Source organism: Anthonomus grandis, chromosome 13 (assembly GCF_022605725.1).
Source record: "Anthonomus grandis grandis chromosome 13, icAntGran1.3, whole genome shotgun sequence".
NCBI lineage: Eukaryota > Metazoa > Arthropoda > Insecta > Coleoptera > Curculionidae > Anthonomus > Anthonomus grandis.
The window spans coordinates 11,426,766-11,444,829 of record NC_065558.1 but is presented as its reverse complement, the minus strand read 5'-3'; the positions used below and the strand labels follow the sequence as shown (position 1 = coordinate 11,444,829).

The 18,064-nt window shown below is 31.2% G+C and overlaps 1 protein-coding gene across 2 annotated transcripts in view; it reads right to left on the bottom strand.

Annotated features, from left to right (window-relative positions):
- The window catches only part of LOC126744024 (probable G-protein coupled receptor 158), an 80,156-nt gene that overhangs the window by 29,703 nt on the left and 32,389 nt on the right, over positions 1-18,064 (bottom strand). For both annotated transcript variants that reach the window (XM_050451333.1, XM_050451334.1), the window contains exons 2-4: positions 16,125-16,711; positions 15,920-16,068; positions 1,533-1,698 (exon numbers count right to left, since the gene is read on the bottom strand). In XM_050451333.1, coding sequence (XP_050307290.1) covers positions 1,533-1,698; positions 15,920-16,068; positions 16,125-16,667 — 858 coding nt within the window. In that variant the 5' untranslated portion in view covers positions 16,668-16,711. The remainder of the gene's footprint in view (positions 1-1,532; positions 1,699-15,919; positions 16,069-16,124; positions 16,712-18,064) is intronic.

Genomic DNA, 18,064 nt, shown 5'->3' with positions numbered 1-18,064 from the left:
GAATATTTAGCTCGGTCTTATAGACCGCATTGGCGAGGGTGGCAAAATTTCTTTTCGGTCTTATAGACCGAGTTGGCAGTGAACGTGTTATTCTAGGTTTCTCCTATTTTTTCCCTATTTTCTCCCTATTTTAATGCTTACTCCCATTTGTAAACAAAGAAAACACAAAGTACGATCTCATAACATATAATCACATGCTACACGAGTTTCGTTCAACAATCATAAATTATCATCATCATAAATTATTGTTTATTTATTAAGCGTGAAGTTTCTGTATGGCTTTTAGATGCCTGATGATTATATATTGTGGGACCGTGAATTTGTGTTTTTTTTTTCATCAATTTTGTATATTGGTCTTCTTAAGAAGTATGTATGAGATTTTTGTATTCTTCCGTTAGCTTTTTAAGCACTATTATCATTATTATTAATATTATTACTATTATTATTTTAATCACATCTTATGAAGGCGTCTTTTGCCATAATTAATATTTTATTATTATTATTTTCTAAATTTACTACTTTTTCTCTCTCTACCACTTTTTCTTTCTTTTAACTTTAATAGGCTTTCTAAAACCATACTAAAACAAACTATGAAAATTAAATTCGAAAAAATAACAACGATTTCGAAGTAGACAATTAAAAAAATTTTATTGACAGATTTATTTGTTTGTTATTATTCAAATAAAGGGTAACCAAATAAGGATAGGTTATTAAAATTTTAATAAATTTAAACATAATATGGCATAACTTAATTGAACATGACTACTGTTTTGTGCCAAAATATGAAAAGGATCATTAGGGTTATAACTGTTCTTTTAAAGGATTTTTTAAAGCATATTATAAAAAAATACATGTTACATCATCGCCTTAGTACCAAACTATTCTACTCCCACTTTTTTAGAGATTTTATTTCCAATTTAGTCAAATCATTTTACATCAAGTCATTCCAATTTAGCAATTGATTAGTTATATACACCGTGGTTATTTTATTATTTGTCAACCGTAAATATGCAAAATCGGACAACATAACAGTTGTTGGATTTTAAAACTTCATCAAAATATCGCAAGTAGTACTTATATATTATAAACTAAAGTTTAGTGTATTTCAGGCACTATAATTCAGTCGCTTTCCCCCTAGAGACTTTCTAGACCCAACAAGAAATGCAACAGAATATAAAGAGCGCAACAAGGTTATATTAGGTACCCAGAAAATTATTTCTCGTGAGTTGATCTATAATGCTGGTAATAAATTATTAAAGATATTTAAATTTTTTGCTAACAAATACAGTAAAACTTGTTACAGCATGTAATTTTATAGGAGAAGTTTATTGTAGGACTTTATCCAAGTTATTGTAAGGCAATTTTAAGGAAAAATACCTAACATAAAATTTTTATTACTAGAAAACGTTTTCTTACTTAGAATTATGAATATTGTAAAATATGAATGAATTAATACGTGCCAATTATATTTACTATACATTTTTTTTTTAAATCTTATAAGTATTAATAAAATTGCGTAAGCTCAAACTCACCTTTGTTTTCCGTTGCTTAAAAACAACAAGGGCTAAAATAAGTACAATTCCCATACTAACCAATTGTACCACAACGATGCACGTTCTTAAATAGGCGTCACCTTGAGCGATACAATTTCCGGTTATGCTGCATCCTTCGGGACAACGAATCGGACAGGGCTCACATCTGGAAATAGGAGAGAGAGACAAATTTAATTTCCAGCTTATAGATTATCCAGATATATCCTCATAATATGGTCGGTTTTAGTCGGATAGATACGTAATTAATACGATTATCGCGGTTGATACAAGCAATGAACCAGAATTTCCAGTGAGTACACAAATTACGCGTATTTATTCAATGTCTGATAGGAACATTGGATTATGAAACAATTTATTGACTTGAATAGATGGGAAGAAATAAATGTTTTGTGCTAAAACGGGATTTGACACTTTAAAATCTGTTAAAAAATTCATCATAAACTTCTGGAGATGTCTAGGTCATGAGGAAAACATAGGTATTAAATGATAAATTCTTTTTTAATTGAACCTAGTAATTAATAAATAGTAATTAAGTATAGAAAATATTTGTAATAAAAAATATCTATAGATTCGTAGAGGCGTTCTAACAAACTCTCAACTCGTGTAAAATCAAAAGTTTATTCCATGCTTGTTAAACATAGACTATCATATCATGCATCTATACATTACCTATTATAATATTTTCTTTTTCAAATAATTGAATTTTTGCAGATATACCAATATGCTGGTATATCTGCAAAAGCTAGGCGAAGCTAGATTTCTATTTTTGAACATGTGACTACTAGCCAATATGCTCTTGAATGAAACATCCGAGAAAATCCTTCTCCTCCAAAATTTGAAAGTAAGTATCATAAAAGGATCTTTACTGGAGCTCTTATGTAACTGAATGAATCTAAAATTAACACATCTATTGTTCTATGTGCATCAACATTTAGGTTAATATAGAAGCTCCATTCATGGTTTTTTCTATAAATATTTTGTTTTATTATAAATGAGGTTACTTTCTGTAAATAATGGATATGCTTTTTTATTGATCCCTGGTCTGTGGCCAATTTTATTTACCAATTAACAATATTAAATAGTACAACATGGATGGTTTCCACCGTTATCAATTTTAAATGGAGAAATCGTACAACAAACACTTCTTAATGTTGTAGAAAGCCTTTTTTAGCAAAACGTTTTTTATAGCATTGCTATAACGTTCGGGCAACTTGTTGTAAAAGAGTAGAATAAGGACAAATGACTCATCTGCAATCTCAAGAAATCAATTCTTACATCACTCTAGCCAAGTGGTGTAGTTATGGTAATGATTGTTTGTAGTATACCGAGCAAGATTCCTGTAGAGAAAGAGAATATACTCAGAAATATACTTTAACGGCACCGTGAGCACCCCAAGCAGCAAAACTACTCCTAGTATCTTCACGGTACCTTAACAATAAGAAAATCCGGTCTCTAAAGAATGAAACACGATTCGAAAAAAAAACACGATTTAAAAAAATCAAACGTCAAAATAAAAGACTTCGAAAGACCTTTTAAACAAGCTATTACTCGATACCCCTTGCCATTTAAAATTTTTAAGGGGATGACCCTGGGGGGCAGAGGGTGAAGTAATTTTAGGTTAGAAAGTTGTCTCCCTTGACAAACCTTTTGATGTATTTCGGAGTTTTTTTTTTTAAACAGTGGTTTTCGATAAATCCGTGGTGGGAAGTTTTCAAATGAACACCCTGTATATAGCATCAGAAAGAAAAGAAAAAAAAAGAGATGAAAAAACATGTTTCACGTATCTCTAAGTAATCTACTTGTAAGGATATAGGTACTCTTAGTATAAGAAAAGATCACAAAAAAGACACACAAAGATCAGTTCCTCTTCTAATAAGGTGATCACAGGTCTTCTCAACAGTCCTATATTGACTCTTATCTTTAAAAAAGCATACAGAAATAATTCATAGATACACTGTGATCGAATGGTAAGTATCTTAAAGCGACGTAATACAGATATTACATTATCCCTGCATACAGCTCTAGTAATGACTCGCACTGCTCTTCTCTGCAAACCAAACAATTTTGCCACATGTAGAATTGTTCCAATTGATAAGTAAACCATTGACACAACAGATTGCACAAGAGAATGGTAAACTAGCAATACAATCCTATGCTCAATAATTAAGGCTAAATTTTTCAAAAAAAATACACTAGATGCAATTAATGCAATTTTTTGGTCTATACTTATTTTTAGACGCTTGATTTTGTTAGAATAGTTTAGAGAGTCAATGTGTCTTGATGTTAAAATCATGTTTTCAGTTTTATTTAAATTTAGGTTAAGACGCTTTGCTCTAAAATAATCACATACTAAGTTTGTACAATCAAGTACAATCAGCTTCTTTTCTAATTTTAAGATTATTGCTCTATGAAACTGGTTCATCTGCCTAAAAAATCTGCTTGTCTTCTATTTATTAAATAGCTATCAAAAAACCAGTCAATTTCCAGTAAGGCCATATTAACAGAGCCATATAATTAGGAGGTTCTGAGATACATAGTTAAAGGCTTTGGAAAGATCATTGAACTTACTTAAAAGTAATTTTTCCAAAACCCATGAACTACCTACCGAAATCCAAGTTGGTCAGCAATAAAACTAGATTTGCTTTCAAAGTATGCATTTAATTCAAAAATGTTTGACACTACTGGGGAAATAGGTCTATAGTTTGTGACACAAAGCGTTTCACTATTTTTATAAACTGGAATAGTCGTGCTGATCATAAAGGAATTTGAGTAAGCTGCTTCACTATTACTTCATTTAATCAACTTAGTTCTAGGACCAATTAACATTTTTTATTCATGTTTAGAACATAAAAACGTTGGCTTTTGGCTTTAAGGTATCTATGGCCTTTCACCCAGTATTGAAACTTACCTCAGAAACAGAAAAGGAATTATTGCTAAGGTTTTGCTTATTTAGATACTCTTTAAAGGATGCCGGCTTTTAATGGTAGAGGCGGTAAAAGATTTTTGGATACATACACAAAAGAGAAGAGAAGAGAAGAGAACAGAAATATCTGTAGCATACATTAGAAAGATAATTATTATCGAAATACACTTTAATAAAGTCTATTATGATTAACATAAGTTTTGTTTAATCCTTAAGCAGGATTTTTAAATATAAACTAATAAGTATTACAAACCTAGTTTTCTATAGATTTATTGATAAATTCTTAAAATAGTAAAACCAGATTTTCAAGCAAAAATATGTCTGAAATACATAATCTAGATACTCATATCGGATTTATCCATGTAGAAATACATTGCGGAACATAATCCTGAAAATAACATCCGCAAAGCCCAATAAAACTTCTGGAAATTTTTGTTTTATTTCTTACATTTTATGAAATTCAAAGTTATATGATGCCGTATGCTGGAAATGCGGGGCTCGTTCTCTAAAATTGAAGTGATGCAGTTACGGGAATATTTTGTCGGAAAAAGAAAGTTAATTATGTATTTTTCTGCTTCTTGTTTAGGTGTCATGCCAAGTTTGACAAGGATTATTACTGGTGCTTTAATTTACGAGCAAAAGTTTCTTCGCTTGTGCCAAAGTACGAAAATGTATGGCTTGTAAGTCAAAATAATAGGAACCCTTTAAATTTTGAAACTTTGTTATACGAGGAGCAGGCAAAATGGATTAAATCGTATAAATTTATTAAAAGCTTTACATATTACAAATTTAAAACAAAGTCAAACTAAAGTTCTCAACTTTACCGGAAAGTTTATAATTTCGAATGCGCTCAACGTGGTTACGGGAGCCTCGTGAAAAAGTTTTACGACTAATTAATGAATTGAATTATGACAGTGGTAGTTGTCAAATGTGTTAATTATTTAAGATTTATATATTTGTTTATTTAGAAAAGAAAAAACTAATAAAGCTGAGTAAGAAGAGCTGAGATTTTTTATGCATGAAATTTGGCTTTCAATGCCGGAAGGAAGAAACTCGCTTTTCATTTTATTCCTTTAGGTTGTTTATAGTTAAATAGTTTTGATCAGTTTTTGATGTTTCTTGTCTCGTTCTTCTTGTTCTTCTCTTTGTTTCCTATCTAGTTCATCTTGTTAACGGTGTTGTTTTTTCTTTATTTCTTATTTTATTCTTCTTGTTCATTAATTTCTCGTTCTCCATCATAGCCTGACTTCTTATTAAAGGCATCCACTAAAATGGATGATATTCTTTACTTCACACACCAATTGTAACGTAATCCAAAAAATTCGCAAAAGGAAGCCACCTTGTATTTTTAATTAATTTCAAAACAGATAATTAAAATTAAACGTAAACTAGGGGTTTCTTTTTCCCAAAACCTATACAGGGTGTCCGAGACGGTTGTTTTGCCAAAAATATCCAAACACATCAAATTTAATATCGAGGTCCCCCTCGATATTATTGTTAAAAATTGCGCTTCTCTGACGTCATCTCCTCATCCCCATGTCAATTTTTTTTAAACGGGAATAGGGGTCGAGTGATACCTTGAGTTGAAGGTAATTTTATTCCCTATTTTTAGCCATAGCCCTATTTTAATTTTCTTATTTTATCATTTCGTTCTTAAGAAATATGGATTTACAACGAATCTTGTATGCTTATAAAATCATATCTATCCAACAGATTTCAATCGCTGTGCTGTAATAAGTTTTTTTTCTGATAGAGAAGCTATAGCATCTGGCGTTCCCCAGGGGTCAATTTTGGGCCCCTTAATGTTCCTTATGTGGGCAGTTCGCGTGCATAACCGGATATAACCACTTTTAAGAAAATTTCAGGAAACACGAAAAACACCCTGTGTGTTTTATTTAAAAATAGTAATATTTTAAGAAAATAGCTTTAATTAAGCGGGGTTGATCAATTTAATAACATAAAAAATTATGTCGTCATTAATAGCAATAGAAGTTTGTATAAATCCGTTTTTGCACACAAATGAGACATAGTAAGCAAAAATATATATTTATTTCTCTTTAAACAAACTGGATCAAGTAGTATTTGACAAAAGTAATAAAGGGAAAATTAAATATGTATTGCATTTTCTTCGTGCAGGCAATCGCATAGCTCATTTTCTTCTTGAGTTTCAAAATTTACTGAAGTATCCACATTGGCTCTAGTATTTTTACTATCTAATAGGTTTTTGTACCACAAAGAATCTTCCCTGTTTTGCCCATCATCCCCAAAATGCTTCTTTATCAAATGATTTTTTTTCTTTTTTTCTAATATTGAATTACCCAGTGGTACTGTGCTAAACTGTATGTTGTCTTCTGATTTGCCCTTCTTAAGAAGTGATTCCCAAGCTGTTATTTCTTTATATAACTTTTCCAGTTCTTTAACATTATACATTTGCCAGTCAAGACATAGTGTTTTTACCAAACCTACTTCCGAATATGTTTCAACGTATTTTTCATTTGTTGTAATGACTGAATGTCTTTTTATGATTTTCTCCACTCAACCAAATAATCGGTCTGCAGGAAGAAAGCTATGCCCTCGGACTGGAAAACTTATTCATTCACCTCTATCACTTCTTTATTTCCAAGTTTTGAAGATGACTGAACAAAGCAGAGTCAATTTGAGTAGCCGCTTTCCCCGCCAAATTACATAAAAAATCTAGTTAATTCGTATGCTTTTAAGAAGCAAGCATCTAACCTTACTTCTGCTTTTTACGCACTTCTCTTTTGCTTTCGCGACATTTTCTTTTCTACTTCCATCACTTTCTTTCTTTATATTTATTTTCTTATTCATGATACATAAAATTCAACTTCAAACACTAAAAAAACACTTTTATTTGACTGGTCTTACAGGAGCGCATGGAATCACAACTCAACGTCCAAACAACAACTACTAGAATAAATAATGAAAAGTGCAATAGAATACGCATAACTTGTTTATTTGAATATATTCGATTTTGTTATAAAAATTTTGATATATTCGGTTTTGCTTCCAGACAAATATATGAACCTATGGAAACGATAACAAAGGACCAAAAACCGTCAAAAAACGATTTTCGCTAAAAAGTGGATTTATCCGGTTTTACACCCAAACTCCTCATTTATACTTCAGATTTACTAAAATCATTAAACTTTTGTAAGATTCAGGATTTGCTGATGACACGCAGATCTACTTGTGCTTTGATAAGAAGAATTTTAAAGAAATGAAATTATGCGTTAAGGAAGATCTTAAACTTTTAGGTCAATTTTCTGAGGATCACAATTTAAAGCTTAATTCGGAAAAATCAAATGTTATGGTTTTTGCTAACAAAAAAAATGTGAGTTTTTAAAAAATAATTTAAATATATTAATAAATAATTCAAAATTAACATTAATCGGCAGTACTAAAAACTTGGGGGTTGTTATCGACATTCAACTAAGATTTCCAGAACATTTAAGGAAACTTATACAAAAATATTTTTTTTCTTTGAAAATTTTATACACTAATAGGCACATATTAGGTAAATCCCTTAAAAAAAACTTATGTGAAACTTGTGTCGTCTAATTTTATATATTGTGACTACGTTTATGGTTTTTCTTTGGATTTGGAGAGCAAGAATCGCATACAGAAGGTGCTTACTTGAGGTTTGTCTGTGGTTTGCGCAAATTTGATCATATTTCACACTTATATAAGGGGTGGTTAAAGATGAATGATCGTAGAATTTTGCACTTTTCTTGTTTCTTATTAAGATTTAATTTCGTAAGATGCTAAATAATCTGTCTTCTCCCAATTCAATAAAAGAGCGTTTAGTATTTCGAAATACCATTCACAAAGTTGATATTAGAAATGTAAAAAAGTTAACTATGGCGCTGCATACCACTGCAATCTTCCGGCGATCCTTTTCATGTAACGCTGTGAAGCAATACAATTTAATACCGAAATGTTATCTTATTTTAAGCACAGATGTAAATAGCTCCGCACTCCGATGTAAATAGCTAGTGCGGAGCTATTTACATCTGTGCTTTAAGCCCTAAAAATTTTAAGAGGAAGTACAAGACTTACTTATTTAATCAAAGTAGCCAAATTTAATAATTAATTTTAAAAAATTAATAATAATATTATTAAGTTTTTTTTAACCTTAAGATTGTTGGAATATTTGCATATATACAGGGTGATTTTTAAGTTGATACTTTTTTTTTAACTGTGTATAGAACTCGGTAAAATAAAATTTTTTTTTCAAAAAACCGAAAAATACAAAAATTGCATTGCCAAAATGTTATAAAATGAGTCCACTGTTCCGTAACGGCACGCAATAGAGAAAACGGTTTTTGTCTAACTGTTGCCGCAGCCTGCTCAATACGTGCTATTAGTTCTTCTTGTGTGTCGGTAGGCGTCTTGAAAACTAAACTAACCCCCACAAAAAAAGTCAAATGGATTTAGGTCTGGCGACCTTGGTGGCCATGCAACTTGTCGATTTCGGCCAATCCACCGATTTGGGTAACTTATATCAAAAAATTCGCTCAATTCTCGTCTAAAATGGGCAGGTGCTCCATCCTGCAGGAGCCACATAGCTTGCCTGATATTCAGTGGCACGTCTTCTAACAGAACAGACAGAATATTTTGCAAAAAGTCCAAATAAACATCGCCCGTCAAACGGTCTGGTAAAATAAATGGTCCAACAAGTATCCCATTCACAATTCCTGCCCACACATTACCAGAAAAGCGGTGTTGAAAATTGGTTCTGCGAATTGCATGGGGGTTATCAACAGACCAAACATGCGTATTTCAAAAATTGTTAATTCCGTTTCAAGTGAATGTTGCCTCGTCCATGGCTAAAATTTTGTTCGAAAAATGTTGATCATTTTCATGTTGTTGTAGGAACCATTCACAAAACTGAACTCTGTGGGGGAAGTCTTCAGGCGATAGCGCTTGGACACGTTGAACGTGAAAAGGATTAAATTGATTCTCGCGCAATGTTGTCCATACTTTTGTTTGACTTAATCCGACCTGCCCTGCAACAACTCGAGTACATTTTCAGGTCTCCTTCCTCTTCCTGCATGCCCTCCACGATGTTCCCGTAAATCGCCAGTATCCCTAGCCCGTTGAATAAGATTTATGAAACTTCTGGATATAGGATGATTCCGCAAAGGAAAACGGTCTGCGTATAGCATCGAAGCAGCAGCAGCACTTTGAAGACACTCTCCATAAATAAGCAACATATCCACAAGTTCATTGTTTTCATAACGATGTGTCATTTTTAGGATTTGCAAATTTAAAATTAACAACAATAAGCCAAAAGTGTCTAAGACTAAATGATTTTCTGTTTAATAAAATAATCAATGAACTAATAGTGTAGTAATTTAGGTAAAATTTATATATTTCTATTTAAGCTCAGCTAATAGATATATCTAAAATATTATTATAGTGTTTATGTCTGGTTCAGTTGAGTAGCTTTCAGTAAGCTAGACTTAAACTGCATTCAAACAGAAATGAGGTATTGTATGAGCATTTATTTAATATGTAGATTTTTGTGTTAATAAAAGTCATTATTTATTTATATGGAAAATTGTCACTAAAAAAATAAATGTTATTTTAAATGGAAAAAAAAATTAACACCTATTTTATAAAATGTTGAAAATAATCTCCATTGACCTCCATAGAAAAATTAAATTCTTGTTCAAAATGTGTGGGCAAATCAGCGAACATTTCGGGCCTTAATGATATTCGTTAATGATTCTAGTACGAAGATCTTTAAGGTAGTCAAAAATCCAAAGGGAGAAGATCGGGCGATCTAGGAGGTCATTCCACGGTATCTCTGATACATCTTTAGGGAATTCGTCGTTTAAAAAATGAAGAACGGCAAGAGCATAATGTGGTGATGCCCCATCTTGTTGAAACATCAGCTCATTTTCTAGAAAATTATCATCTTGTTCAAGTAACTCAGGTATTCTGGAATTGATGGCATCCAAGTTTATATTATTAAAACAAGATCCTGCAGTGTGATTCCCCAGGATACCAACCCATACATTAAGTTTTTGAGGTCGCTGCGTATGTGTTTCTCGAAATAAATGAGGATTGGTGTCGGTCCAGTATCAACAGTTGTGTCTATTGACTTCACCATGTAAATAAAAGAAGCATTTATCCAAGAAAGAGACATTTTACAGCAAATTTTCTTCACGATTTAACCTAAATCACTAAAGTACTCACAAAATTTTACACGATGATCAAATTCGTCTTAACTTAGCCTATGTACTAGTTTGATTTTGTAGGCATGATATTTGTGTACTTTTAAAATTTTGTGAGCGGTAGCAATTTTTCAAGCAGATGTATTAAGTTCCATCTCAACATGACACAAAACTGTAATTTCTACTACTTCATTTCTCACTAGATGCTGAATTTAATTTTTTCTGTTTTCTACTGATCCTGTTTCTTGAAACTTCCTCATCAAATCTATTACATATGGATGCAGAGCAGATTTAAATGTTGATAATAGAGATACAAATTCAATTCTTTCTTGCAGCGTATAAGCCATTGTTATCAATACTATCATTATTACTAGGACTAGATTAAGCATAAATCTAGATATATCTCGAAATAATATTTCGGGGTACTGTTGTTATTGCTCACTTTAACAAAATACTGCTACAAAAATAAAAATAACTAAACAAACAAAAACGTTGAAATCTGCGGATATTTACTGCATATTTTGACGTTTTTGTCAAAATAACTTGAATTTTTGGAATGTATTTTTTTTTTTGATTAGAGATAACATCTGGGTAATTAAACAAATTAATAAAATAAAAAAGTTAAAATAAGGCTTTGTAGAGAATAAATTTACTCCTATTGCCATTTAAAAAAAATTGACATAGAGGCTCTGGGAGGTGAATGGATGACGTTAGAGAAACGCAATTTCTGTCAATAAATGTCTTCCTCAATATTAAATTTGACGCGTTCGGCCGTTTTTGACTAAACAATTTATTTTTCAAGATGTTCAGTGTGAACTGTTTTGTCTCGGACACCCTGTATAATCCATTCACTAATTTAATTTCAAAGTTCCATCTCAGTTCCGACGTGGAATATTTAACTTATTTGATAATTTCTTGTTTGAATATGGATGTTCAATAGATGCCGATTGCAGTGTTTCAAACTATTTTGAAGTTATATCATGAACGGTTTCGGTCGTTTCGCTGCACCTGTCATTCGCAAAGGAATCGAATTTAAATTTAACTCAAACAAATTGACAAGTTTTTAATTAAAACAGAGTGGGCAAAAAGTGTTGATTTGAAATGAGGTTTTAACTATGTAAGAATCTACTGTTTTTGGCTCTTTTTTATAAAAACTAAACTTTTAATGTATGTGTTTAAAACAATTTTCCTGTATATGCTAATAAATGGCGTTAGCAAATTAATTATTACTCTTGGTAGGGAACACGTTTCAGGGTTCTAACGAGCAGAAACTTAATTAGCAACATCAGGCATTCCTCCATATGGCCTAACAGAGTAATTTACTAATTTGAGTTTACCAACTTTCAGGGATACACATATCCGGGCTATTGTTTCTGGAATTGAATGACCAAATTATTAAATATCGGAGAGTTTTGGAATAAATAGTGCTTAGGCTTGGTAAGAGTTTTAATTAATATATTTAAATGGCGCTAAAAACTAAACTTATTAAATTAACATTTTTGGTTAAACTGATTTTACGTACTTAAATCTTATCTTTAAATTAAATATTATCTTGCTATCAACTATCCTGAATTTCCAATTTTATAAAATTAAGCCCAAAAATCCGGAATAATAAAATTTTAAACACAAATAAGTTTTAAGGCCGGACCTGTGCAACTTTTCACGCTTGAGTGGCTCGGACTGAGGTCAGACGTCTAACAAAGTAGTACGTGGGCGTATGTAGTCAAATTTTATGAATCAAATGTATAAATTTAAGAAAAAAATTTAAAACATTTATTTATATAATGGAATGATTAAATATCGCTTAGAAGATTACTTTATGGCTCTTTCCACATAAAATTTTACGATTTAAACATGCATGCCATGTGACAATAGAAGCAACACCGGCACACGGACTATTCGCGGCACATCAAAGATTCTAATAGACTGGACTTTAAGATTATGCGTGGGGAAACTCATAGTTTATAAAGTTTTTTAATATATTAGTGCAATTTTTGCAATTTCCTAAACAGTACTCCTGATATCAATTTTAGTAAAATGCGTGTAGAAAGAAATATTAAAGTAATTACCTTAAAGTGCTTAACTTCAAACAGTTGAGTTTCAATTTTCACAAATAAATAAAGCAAATGTACAAAATATTATTTTGCACCTAAAATCTAATACTGCTGGGGCAATGATATTGATCTAACGATAATATATTTTATTACTTTAATAAATAGAAATTATCTACCAACGCTATTGAAATTTTTTCATATATGCCTTTAAGAATTCTTTCGTATCTGTCCAAATGGGTATCTAATTAATAAAAAAATAAATAAAATTGGATCTGTTATATGTTATAATTAGATCTAAGCTTATTGGTTTTAAAAAATATAATTTCTTTATATAATCCGATCCTCTATTAGCCTTTATTCTTTTTAAAAAGTCGTTACTTTTAACGTAAAAGTGAGGAAATGGCGTAATAAAACTGGATTTTAGAAGTTTTTATTGCCAAAAAAATTGGCCTATAACTCAGCGTGAAATAAGCCGTTACCTGGTTTTATAGTTCGTTACGGGGATATTGTTTGGTCGGTCTGTGAACATTCTGGAAAAAAAAATAAAGTAATATTTGTAACTAAAAAATCTAAATATTTCTTTGACTGATTAGGTCAAATTATCCTTTGAAGTTACTAAATTGAATGAACCTAATTTCGTTTAAACACAATCCTACTGACTGCGCCAGTTGGCCACTAAGGCTAACGTTATAATCAACAACGAAATAATAATTTTTGATTAATAGTGAAAATGATTTAATAATGATAATGATGATTTAGAAAGAAGACATGATAGAAAAGATACAATATACTGCCTCTTTAATGGAAATGGTTTAATGAAATGGGTTTCTAATATTATTTCAAAATACCCTCCTTTGGATAGCTACAGGAAGGCTTCATTAATCACTATTGCCGATTGATGAAATTAGATGGCTTCTTCCGATTTTTTATATTTAAATGTTTTTGTTGCCAAAGCCATGTTTATCACTGGGCCATTGATTACGCTTTTTGCTACCATTTTCAAATCCTACAAGATCCTCACTAAATTAAAAAAATATATAAAAAGAAATTGATTTAATTATCAACGCAATCCTACCGACTGCACCAGTATGCAAGACTGCAAGTCATAAAGACTAGTTAGACCCCAGCTATTAAGCTCGATGAGCTTGGGATGATCAACATGTACTTTTGGTTAAAATCAAAGACTCTTTTTTGAAAACTTTTTCGTCTTAATATAAGTTTTTCTGGGTCGTTCAGCGTCACACTGTCCAAGTATTGACTGCTAAAATATTCGTGTATTGGCTTATTGGCTAACTCACACATGGCTTTTTCCAATTCTCTGATCTCCATCCATTTCTTTTCCTGACTTTTTTGATCCTTGGTTCGCTCATTTATCTTAATTAAAACGAAAAATATTTAACATTATTTCATTTCAGAACTGCGCCTGTGATGAAAGTTTAATAAGTCCTTTTGATCTCGGCCTTTAAAAAATCCTTCTTTCATAAGAAAACACATTCAGTACTTTACTATAAGTAGAAAATTGTATAAAAAAACGGCCCATTTAAAATTTTTCTCATTAATCAAGGCAAGGAACAAGACAAGCGCCACTCGTAAGCCGAGCTACAGTTATTAATTAGAAGAAAAAATTCCGTTGCTTGGCTCACTTGCTTGAAATTACGAGCCTTTTAAAAGTTGGCCTTTTTGCTAGTCAAGTATTCCGTTTCTCTTATAATGTGCCTTTTTTTATACCTGAGAATAGAATAAACGAGAAGGCAGAGTATAGTAGGTGTAAGGCACCTGAGAACTTATTTTCTTTGAAAACCTTTTATACGAGCTAAAAGGGCTTGTTTCATATACCTATTTCTTTTATTTGTCGCATTGCACCCTTCGACTTTACTTTTCTGTTTGGTTAAATTTGATACTGCGTGAAGAAAATCGAAATCCTTGCTTTGGCATATATTTTTATAAGAAAGCTGATGAAGAGATCTTCATAGCGAATACTAGTATTTATTTTATTACATTAAACCATAATTATTTTTGCTCTTTCACTTTCTTTTTTTTATCCACATTGTTTAATGTTTAAAATGACTAATTCACAGTGCATCATATTTTGGTTCTAGATCCGGGGTTTTTGGAAAGAATCCATAAGCTATATCATCTATTTTCTGTTTTCCTTTTTGAACTAACTTGCAAATATGTAATTGAAAAACGTATGTCTAAATATGTTTTAAGCCACTATAAGCTACTTTACAGTTTTCAGTAAGGCCTTTGACTTTTTTTATTGAAAATTCCGGTTTCAATGAATTTAGCTGCTTTTGAGTTATAAAAAATAAATTTATGTTTATATTTTCATTCAGTAAGAATTTCAAAATTTTATGATTCTGCATAAAGGAGATGACTGATTGGAGCTATTGGTGTTTTTAAAAGGTATATGGAAAAGGTTGATGTGCCTTATATGGCGTGATGGAATATTAATGCACACCTTCTAAACTAGTTTTATATACTGAATAAAAATTATTCCAAGCAACAGACCCAAAATTAAGTTTACTATAAACAACTGCGTAATATAATGAAATATATGATTTTTATGAATGAAATATATGCATTTAATATGAGCTTATAGCTAACCTGTTTATATGATTGTCAAAAAATAATTTTTCGTCAAACGCAAACTTAACTTCTTAAACTCTTTTAAGAGCAACACCGTCAATTCTATAATCATATCTAATCTTTAATTTGTTTTTAGTAAAAGAAGTGAAATGACATTTATCTGTATTTAAAAATAAACAATTAATTTGACAATATTTAACAAATCGTTCTATATCTTTCTGAATGAGATGACAATCTTGATTTGATTTAACTGATTTCGTCTTCATAAAGCGAATATTTCGAATTTTTAAAACATTGAGAAATATCATTTATGTAAATGATAAAAAATAGGGGCCCCAAATGTGACCCTTGAGGCACCCCAGACGTAACGTTTACTATTTTAGAGCTTATACCATTAATGCAGATTTAAAACTTTTTATTAGTAAAATACGCTTATCCATATTATCCTTTAAGAATTCGGTGTAAGTATGTATGAAGATTACTATCAATAGAAAGGGTAGGAAAAATAAAAAATCATTACCAGAGTTGACGCAATGTATTCTCACTGTACCGTTCCTAATGGCGTTAAAAACTTAACATTCAGTACATCATCAGTTTTACCTTGTGTTATTGATTTTGCCGCTCTCAAGATCCTCCCCGCTTATTCCCATCCACATCAAGTTGGCACCAGGATAAAAAAATCCGCGCTGACACACGCATCTATACCGGCCTCTCCTTTCATCCCCTTTGCCGTCATATTCATTGATACACTAAAGAAAGAAAAAAGAAAATTGACGAAAAAAAAACAGGGATTATTAAGGTTTACCTTTAGCGATTCTCCGCACTTATGCCCTCCACCAAAAATCTCTTTTAACCTATCGTCACACTGGTCGAGGTCCAGTTTTATAAACAGTCCAATTTTCAAATCCGACAGCCGATGGGCATAGACGTAAAACCAGCTATAACTAAAATAATCGCAATCCTTAAACGGTTTTCCCCATCCGTCGGTCGAATCGAAAGTTCTCCAAAAAACGTCCGTTTCCGCCGTCCTGTTAGGGAAGATCCTCAATCTGGAATTTATATTTAACGCTAATACGCTCGCGTCGTTCGTTTTCCTCAAAATAACTCCGAAAACATCTGCTCGACTCGCTAAAAGTTTCCTCGATGTCAATGAAAAATTCATGCCATGGGGATTCTTTAAGAGATCATCTCCGATTTCTTTGATTAGTTTAGACACATTGTAGTTCAGTCCGGTCGCAGGTACGTTATTTGATAAAATTCGAATTTTACAGTCGTCATGAGGGCGTGTTTGATTTTTTGAATCAGCTACTGCGAATAGGAGGAAAAGGAGGATAAAAGTTGTTTTCATGCCGACATCATTCCGAAGGATGGGTTAGTTGTAGCTTAAAGAACCTATAACAAAAAAAGTTGTATATGATCTGTCTACTACGATTTGTATTTAAAATATATTGAAGTAGAAAAAAATTTAACTTAATTACAACAAATTGAAGGAAAACTTAAGGAACGTTCGGTGGAATCATGTTTATGAAACAAATCAAATTAATCTGGCTTCTGACATATTTTATCACAAACTAAATGATGCTATTAAGTCTGCAAGCGTAAAAACCAACATTGCAGATATATTTAATAAATACTTTACTAATATTGGCAAAAAAATTACTGAGTTAAGTTAACACTTAAAAGAAATTTTAATAATAAAAGTAATTTAATAAATAAAAATTATTATCCTAGTTTATTTATGATGTTTGTATCAGAGGAGGAAGAATTAAAAAATATAATTTTATTTAAAAATAACTCTGCACCTGTACTAGATAATATTGGTAGTAATAATAATAATAATAATAATAATAATAATAATAATAATAATAATAATAATAATAATAATAATAATAGGCTTTTATTTTTAACTCGGCGAAGTTCAGCATAGCTGTTATTAACCGGGCATACATACAAAATACATAAGATTAAATCTACATATTGGCAACTTAAGGTACTAACAAACAATGATACTTTTGTAATTATAAATGTATACAGAAGGTTACACAAGCGTAGGAATAACATTTTATAAAATCACTATAAATTTTTGACATTCTATGGCGTAAGTATATTTTTTTTACTAACTAACAACTTAAACTTGGCTAAGTAAATGTTGGTTCCATGAAGATTTAAATGTTCAACATTACCTTTTAACAGTTCTCCCGACAGTAATATCACATCAATCAAAGATGCTGGTTGTTGGGTTAACGACAATTTGTCTGAATTCGAAACTTTCCAACAGGCGGTCAAAATGCTGAGTTACATTAGAACTAATGAATAGATTTAAATTTAAATTTAAATCGCCTATGTCAATAACTTCATCACAACATGGAACAACATTGCTAAAGGTCGCTTCTAAGACATTTAATGCAGATAACACGCTACCCTTGGCAGGTCTGTAAAATACCCCGATTGCGATTAAATTGACCCAAAGTTACTCAAGAAAATCCTGAATTTTCCCAGTATCAATTCTCGAAACAATCAAGTTATGCGTAATGTACAAGCCAACACCTCCACCTCTCGTTTTCCTATCCAATCTGTAAAAATTAAATCCTTTAATGGCAACTGCAGAGTTCAAGATATTTGAATTCAGCCAACTCTCTGAAATTGCTAAAATATCCAGTTTGAAACTGTCCAAAAGAATTTCCCTAATTATATCTATACTTGGTAATAAAGATCTAACATTAACATGACCAATTCTTAAACTGT